At 40.0% G+C, this 8,243-nt stretch overlaps 1 protein-coding gene across 2 annotated transcripts in view; it reads left to right on the forward strand.

Moving 5' to 3' along the window:
* JAG1 (jagged canonical Notch ligand 1) overlaps nt 1-7,705 on the forward strand; it is a 39,642-nt gene extending 31,937 nt beyond the window's left edge. For both annotated transcript variants that reach the window (XM_027840308.1, XM_027840307.1), the window contains 12 exons: nt 356-469; nt 1,051-1,164; nt 1,281-1,394; nt 1,552-1,668; nt 2,181-2,208; nt 2,374-2,459; nt 3,076-3,189; nt 3,838-3,947; nt 4,035-4,271; nt 4,741-4,872; nt 5,082-5,232; nt 6,567-7,705. In XM_027840308.1, the coding sequence (XP_027696109.1) occupies nt 356-469; nt 1,051-1,164; nt 1,281-1,394; nt 1,552-1,668; nt 2,181-2,208; nt 2,374-2,459; nt 3,076-3,189; nt 3,838-3,947; nt 4,035-4,271; nt 4,741-4,872; nt 5,082-5,232; nt 6,567-7,024 (1,775 nt within the window). In that variant the 3' untranslated portion in view covers nt 7,025-7,705. The remainder of the gene's footprint in view (nt 1-355; nt 470-1,050; nt 1,165-1,280; nt 1,395-1,551; nt 1,669-2,180; nt 2,209-2,373; nt 2,460-3,075; nt 3,190-3,837; nt 3,948-4,034; nt 4,272-4,740; nt 4,873-5,081; nt 5,233-6,566) is intronic.
* The last annotated feature ends 538 nt before the right edge of the window (nt 7,706-8,243 follow it).

An 8,243-nucleotide genomic window follows, 5' to 3' on the forward strand; every position in this document is an offset into this window, starting at 1 on the left:
AAACTTTGATTTTTATTTTCTATGTAGCTTATCTTGTCTTAAAATTAATTTCATCCCACTATAGCATTTTTAGAAAACTCTTACACTCTTTTTTCTTAAAAGGCAATATAACGTGGCTATCTAGTTCCTTTGAAAAAAATTCTATTGCCTTCTGTTTCTATAAAGAGTTGGTCTTGGCAGGTGTTTTGTTGTATTTTGAGCCATTTGGGTAAGAATCCCAAAGGTTGGTGTGTTGGGATAGTTTCTAAGGGAGGCAGCCGCTGGCTTCGGCTACAGTAAGGGGAGAGCTGTGAATGAAAGTGGCCCAATGTATCCTTGCTTCTCTGAAGTCTTGCTTCCTTTGCCCTTTCTGCAGATATTAATGATTGCGAAAGCAGCCCCTGTAAAAACGGGGGGACTTGTATCGATGGTGTCAACTCGTATAAATGTATCTGTGGTGATGGCTGGGAGGGGACATACTGTGAAACCAGTAAGTAAGCTGTCCTCCTTGTGCTGCAGCTCTGGGGAGGGGACATGAGGCAAAGGGTAGTCAGTCTGGACTAAGGTAGCCTCCACCATGTTAATGGAGAACTCCAAAACTGTTAGAGTTGTTTCTGTACTGAAACAGCATCTTTGGTCTGTTTACCTTCATTTATGCTGACAACAGCAGGAGGAGAGACTCTCAGCTGCATGTTGTGGGACCACAGACTGTGTAATTAGGATAATAAATAGCCCTGCTTGCTTCTTTGGAAGCAAGCATTTTTCCATCAGGGTTTTTTTTTTTTCCTTAAATTGTATTTCCGTTGACACTACAGAGAAATGTTTACTGACTGACTTGTTGAATTAGAGGTAAAGATGATAGGGGAATGTTGTGTGTATATATATGTTGTATATATATATAGAGGTATATAGCCAGGTCTAGCTAGCATTCAAGCCTTGGGGAAGTTAATCCACTTTGAAGACTTGGGGTCAATCTGTTGAGTTCCAAATAGATAAGACTATATTGGCCTCTAAATCTTACTATTGGGGGCAAACATCTGTCAGCTTGATTTTTTTCCTTTTTAATTATAGATATTAATGACTGCAGTAAAAATCCTTGCCATAATGGAGGTACATGCCGAGACTTGGTCAATGACTTTTACTGTGAATGCAAAAATGGGTGGAAAGGAAAGACCTGCCACTCCCGTAAGTTGAAGCTTACCCCCAAACAAGTTGAACCTCCTAAAGTGAATTATTTGAGCTTGCTAATCCTATGAAGAAAGCCCGTGGGGTAGGTCTCATTCTGAACTGCTTCTTTCTAGGTGACAGCCAGTGTGATGAAGCAACCTGTAATAATGGTGGGACATGCTATGATGAAGTGGATTCTTTCAAGTGCATGTGTCCTGCAGGCTGGGAGGGAGCCACTTGTAACATAGGTAACTTTCTACCAATGGGCAAGTGGTCTTGCAAGGAGGGGGGGTGTGTGTGTCTATGTGTGTGTGTGTGTGTGTGTGTGTGTCTCTGTCTATCTGTCTTCTCCCTTGTTTGGACCCATTTTAAAGCACAGTGGTATTCTTTCTTTTATTCTTATAGCTAGAAACAGTAGCTGTTTGCCCAGCCCTTGTCACAACGGTGGTACCTGTGTGGTCAATGGAGACTCCTTTACTTGTGTTTGCAAAGAAGGTTGGGAAGGACCCATTTGTACTCAAAGTGAGTCTTTTCCCTTGAACTCTCCTAAGTGTTGCCTGATGAGAACGTTGGCTCGTCTTGTCGCCCTCTGAGAATCTAAATTGAAACCAGAAAGAAGAGCTATTTGAAGTCTGCTTTAGTATCACCTGATTCTCTTTGTTGTAATGACTTTCTGTGATATAGTCTTGACCTGGGCATGAGAAAGTTACAAATGAGATAAGTGGACACAGATGTAGTCCTTCTTTTCCAGCATTCTTTGTGTGCCAGTGGCTGTCTGCTTCCATTCACTTCTTACCAGTCCTTTCTTTACAAGATTCTTTTCCTGTGTCCAAATGTCCCACGGTAAATTCAACAGAATGTTGGAGTGGAGACCTGGATTTAATTTAGTAGAAGATTGAAGCATATTTTGTTAATGTTAACTAAGTTCAGCATGTCACTTGGGCATAACAGAAATAAATCTCTTCTTTCCCAGTGATAGATGAGTTTTCTTATCATTGACTTCTATATTAAAGAGTGACTTTTTTTTCCCCCAGATACTAATGACTGCAGTCCTCATCCTTGGTAAGCATATAAAATTATATACTTTTATTTTCCCCCCAAAAAAGTATTGTATGTATCTATTATGTTGTATGTATACTGTGTCTGGGCAGCCAATCTTGCCACAACCAGATAGAGTTATTGGTTTGTGTGATTTGAAATTGAGAGGTATCTTTGCTTTCTTCTTAGTTATAACAGTGGAACTTGTGTGGATGGAGACAATTGGTACCGATGTGAATGTGCTCCAGGGTTCGCTGGGCCAGACTGCAGAATAAGTAAGTAACAATTCCTGGTGACTTTGCTGAGAGAGTGTGTGTGTGAGAGAGAGAGAGAGTGTGTGGTGTGTGTATGTGTCCTTCTCCTTCATTCTTTCTTCCCCCTTCTCCCTAAGTGAGAATTTTCCTGTCCATTATTTCAAGAAAACTCAAGGCCAAGATTCCCTTCAAATTAACATTGACATATAAAATCATGTATATAATGACCTCCTGCCTCCAGCTGGAATTAACATGCCCTTCAATCTGATCCTCTTCCCGGTTAGCATTAGTTTCATATGCTGCTTGGTGTTCAAGAGGAAGGAATGCCAGCTAAACTATTCTGGTCAATCAATCCACATTGAGACCCTGAGATAGTGTGTATACTCCCCTCTAATTGATATTAACTTATAGCTGAAAAGGACACAGACATTAATAATGACTGTAAAAATGGAATTTTGGCTCTTAGCATTAAGAACTTTGGAGTGGCATTAAAGATGAATTGTATTTGTTTTAACTTGGATAAGATGTATAGCCAGAGAGCATTAGCAACCTTTTTTTTTTTTTTTAATATAAGCCAACCTGGTGGTAGTGTAATAGACGAGACTAAATATATGTCCCCCACCCCAAATTCTCTTAGATATCAATGAGTGCCAGTCTTCACCTTGTGCTTTTGGAGCTACATGTGTAGATGAAATCAATGGCTATCGGTGCATCTGCCCACCTGGTCACAGTGGCCCCAAATGCCAAGAAGGTATGCTTGTTCCTCATACTCCAGTTTACCGCTATGGAGACAGCACAAAGTTTGTATGTAGAAAGGAGGGTATCACCAACCAATAAGCATTTATTAAGTACCTACTATGTGCTAAGCATTATAGATGCAAAGATAAAAATAAAAACAGTACCTGCCCTGAAGGAGCTTGCATGCTATAGGGAATGACATCATGTGTACATTTAAGTAAATAGGAAATAAAGGAAGAGTACTTGGGGGATAGGGGCAGGCATTAGCAACAAGGGTGTTAGAGTGAGAAGGCAGTGCCTTCTTCTGTGCTGTGCAAAGTGATGGAGGTGGGTGGGAGAATGAATATTGAGTGTGAGGAATAGTTAAAAGATCAGTAGAGCATGTTATGGAGAATAACATATACTATGGCTGGAAAGGTTGGTTGGACTCATATTCTTTAAATACCAAATAGAGGAGATTTTTATTTGATCTTGGAATAATAGGAGGCCACTGGAATACTATTGCAACCATTTACCAATTAGTTTGCATTCAGCTGTGAGTGAGAGGGCTGTGTAGGGAGATTGAAGGAGGACAGTTGAGTTGCTAAAAATACACTGTGGCTCTGACTGCTTACAATTATAGAACTGTAATTTACTCTAACACTTTTTTCCACCTTTTTAGTTACAGGAAGACCTTGTATTACCACTGGGAGAGTGATGCCAGATGGTGCTAAATGGGATGATGATTGTAATGCCTGTCAGTGTTTAAATGGAAAGGTTGCCTGCTCAAAGGTATGAGGAGGAATCATGATTTGCATTTTCTGTGTCATTGGTGGGTAGGCTGTGTCTTGTAAGCAATTTTTTGTTCTGTTTCTCTAGGTCTGGTGTGGCCCTAGACCTTGTCTGATACATGGCAAAGGTCACAACGAATGCCCTGCTGGGCAAAGCTGTGTCCCCATCCAGGACGACCAGTGTTTTGTACAACCCTGTACCGGAGTGGGCGAATGCCGGTCTTCAAATCCTCGGCCAGTGAAAACGAAATGTACCTCTGACTCCTATTACCAGGACAACTGTGCTAACATCACATTCACCTTTAACAAAGAGATGATGTCACCAGTAAGTATTTAGATTTTGTTTTTTTTAGTCCATGAAATTTGTTTTTCCAGACTGGCCTTCTATCTTGATCAGGCTGGAAGTGTAATGACCACTGCCCATTGGCCCAGAAACTTTGGACTGTTCTGTTTCCTAACTGGACTGGTTCTTCTCCCCCTTAGGCAGGCTGATGGTGTGTTCCCCCCACTCCCAACTTTCAGGGATTTATCATCCTGGCATCAGACTTAGTGCTGATATCTGATCAGCTTAAGTCCTACTGTAGCTCAGAACCCCTGAGCTCATGGCAGAGATTACGGATGTGCCTTTGTTATTAAACTCAACTTATACATGCTTAAGTAGTGGTCTGACATGTAACTTCCATTTTTGTGGCAAAACAAGACTGGAGAATGCAAACTTGGTTTAAAGATAATTTAGCCATCTTTCTGCTCCATGAGTCATAAGACTTTTCCTTTTTTGTTTTGAATTATTTTAGGGTCTTACCACTGAACATATTTGCAGTGAACTGAGAAATTTGAATATTTTGAAAAATGTTTCAGCTGAATATTCTATCTACATAGCTTGTGAGCCATCGCCGTCTGCAAACAACGAAATCCACGTTGCCATTGTAAGTAAGGGTGGGATTGATTATCCCTAATCATTTGATTTAATTATTTGGAACTCCATGATCTAATTTGAAAATTGATTCCAAATTATATAGGCCTCTGTGCTTGATTTTTTTTTTTTTTTTTTAACACTTCTGCATATAGTATGCTGGCTGTGATGATTTCAGTATCCCCATAATACCTGGGTCTGACTGTATGTCTTTTTTTCCAGTCTGCTGAAGATACCCGGGAGGATGGGAACCCTATCAAAGAAATAACAGACAAAATTATAGATCTTGTTAGTAAGCGTGATGGAAACAGTACTCTCATTGCCGCAGTTGCAGAAGTCAGAGTCCAGAGACGACCCGTGAAAAGCAAAACAGGTGGGTGTGAGTGAAATACTAAAATACTGGCTTTTGCCATAATGAGGATCTTGGAGTCACAGAGCAGTAGGACTGGACTGTAAGGGCCCTTAGAAGTCGGATGGCCTACATTGACTTTTCTGTTGTTGCTCATAAGGACATGAGGGCTCAAGGATGTTAAATGTCTAATCCACAATTGCCCAGCTCTCTCATGGCCAAGGCAGGTCTAGCACCCAGGTATCCTGACTTCATTATTTCTCCACCATGCTGCTGGAGGCTCATTAATAAATATGCTTCCATTTTACAGTTTTGAATCATCATTCTCCTTAAGGTAGACAGGCAAATAGGAGGCTCAGAGGATTTTGACAGAATTTTCATGTTATAGATTGAAAGTGACCGTGAGCATTTTTATATGGTTGGTCCCCCTGGCACCTGTCATCAGAGTGGGGCAGTTTTGCCTTTGCTGTTTGGAGGCTCCCTTGACATTCTCTTAAGAGTCTTTTCTTTTGAATCTAATCCAACCAGAATTCATTAAATACCCGCCATGCATAAGAAATTATGGCTACGAAGACAAAACAAAAACTTCTAAGACCTCTAGGAGCTTGCTTGTCTTTGCTAGACATGTGATGAGACATACTTCTTTGGAGAAGCCACACTATATATACTTTGTGCTATAGCCTTGGATTGAATTTCTGTAGCCGGTAGTATCAAACTCAAATTGAAATGGCGGTCACTAAACCTTATATGAGCATCCCTTTCAGTTTTCATATTGAGTTATAAAACTACCCATTTGTATATTTCTTTTTTTTTAATTGTTTTAATACCTCAACATAGAATCAGATAGGAACTACATTTTATCTGCTTCAGGCTGCACTCTGGAGTGTTGTGGGCCATGTGTCTGACACCTGCTATAGACCACATTTCCACTGGAGGAGGGTCTTTTGGTTGGGGGTAGAAGGGATTCTTTTGTTGGTCTGGTTTTAGACTTTCCTCTGTCTCATGCTGTTAACCATGCTTAAAAGGGCTTGGGATTGAGGGATCCAAACTACGGTTTGTCCCTGCCAGACAGATCTTTGGACTCCCAATAGGACTTATTGAGAGAGCAGCATGAGGAAGCCTGTATGGCTGCTGCCCATCTTGGCCCTCTCCTGGGAACAGAAACCCTACAGTCTCCAAGGCTCGAAATCCAGCACCTGTTTAACAAGCAGTGAATTGGCTTAATTTGCAATTGTGAGAAAGAAAAGGGACCCATCCCTGTGGTTTTCATTTTAGGTGCTGTGTGTATGGGAAAACTAACGAAGCATTTTTTAACTGTTATTATTTGGAGGCTAATTGGTTTTGTGCCTGTCTTGCAGATTTCCTGGTTCCGTTACTGAGCTCTGTCTTAACCGTGGCTTGGATCTGTTGCTTGGTAACAGCCTTTTACTGGTGCTTCCGGAAACGCCGAAAGCCAAGCAGCCACACACACACAGCCTCTGATGACAACACCACCAATAACGTGCGGGAGCAGCTGAACCAAATCAAAAACCCCATTGAGAAGCACGGAGCTAACACAGTCCCCATCAAAGATTATGAAAACAAAAACTCCAAAATTGCCAAAATAAGGACACACAACTCTGAAGTGGAAGAAGATGACATGGACAAGCACCAGCAGAAGGCCCGGTTTGCCAAGCAGCCAGCTTACACACTAGTAGACAGAGATGAAAAACCACCCAACAGCACACCAACAAAACACCCAAACTGGACAAACAAACAGGATAACAGAGACTTAGAAAGTGCCCAAAGCCTAAATCGAATGGAATACATTGTATAGCAGACAGTGGGTGCTGCCTTTAAATATCGTTAAGGGCACTCTTGAGTTTGTAGGTCTTTAAACTGTTGTGTAATATTTGAGTCTAAGGCTGTTATTTACTTAGAATCCCTGTGTTAATTTAAGTTTTGACAAGCTGGCTTACACTGGCAATGATAGTTGCTGTGGTTGGCTGGAATACCAAATGTGGCTGCATTTCACATCTATGCAAAACTAGTCAAAAATGCCCGAATGTAAATTCCACTGCAGCTGATCCATCACAGAAAGGTTTCCTCAGATATCGCGTAGCCTTGTGAGCTGTCCTTTAGCTTCCATTTTTTGCCAGGTGTCCCAACTTTCTTGCGGTCTTAGACGAATACATTTTATTTATATTTATTGAATCTTTTTTGAGTTTTTTTGTATATTGGTTTTATGGTGACGTACAACTAGTTCTGTATTTGAAAGTGCCTTTGCAGCTCAGAACCACAGCAACTATCACAAATGTTTATTATTTATTTTTTTTATTGTATTTTTGTTGGGGGAGGGGGGAAAATCGATGTCAGCAGTTGCTGGTAAAATGAAGAATTTAAAGAGGAAAATGTGTCAAAAGTAGAAGTTTGTATAGTTATGTAAATAATTCTTTTTTATTAATCACTGTGTATATTTGATTTATTAACTTAATAATCAAGAGCCTTAATATCATTCCTTTTTATTTATATGTATGTGTTTAGAGTTTGAAGGTTGATAGCTTTGTAAGTATAATGGCTTTATTATTTTTTGAGCTTATTTACTTGTTACATGTTGCCTATAAGCCAAAATTAAGGTGTTCTAAAAATAGTTTATTTTAAACAATAGGATGGGCTCTCATGCCCTGATGCTGGGTTTGGTTTTTTTTTTTTTGTTTTGTTTGTTTTTTTTTGTTTGTTTTTTGTTTTTTGTTTTTTTTTTTGTACAATGTCAAATGTTTGAAACACCTATAGTATCACTTTAAGACTCTTGTAAGTACTGACTGAGGCAGTTTAGAGAATTAGACTAGAACAGGTTTGTGTTTCATTGTGTTTTGTTTGCTGCTTTAGACTTGAAAAGAAAAGAGGCAGATAATCTGCTCCAAAGCAGTTCAAGGGAACAAACTGAGAGCTATGATGTCCCATAGCGAAAATGTGAGTGGTTGCATATAACAAAAAAAAATCAAATTTAGCATGAAGTTGGAAGCACAGCAATCTTATTTTGTAAATTCTGATTT

Source organism: Vombatus ursinus, unplaced genomic scaffold (genome assembly GCF_900497805.2).
Source record: "Vombatus ursinus unplaced genomic scaffold, bare-nosed wombat genome assembly UNPS02014841.1, whole genome shotgun sequence".
In the NCBI taxonomy this organism is placed as follows: Eukaryota; Metazoa; Chordata; class Mammalia; order Diprotodontia; family Vombatidae; genus Vombatus; species Vombatus ursinus.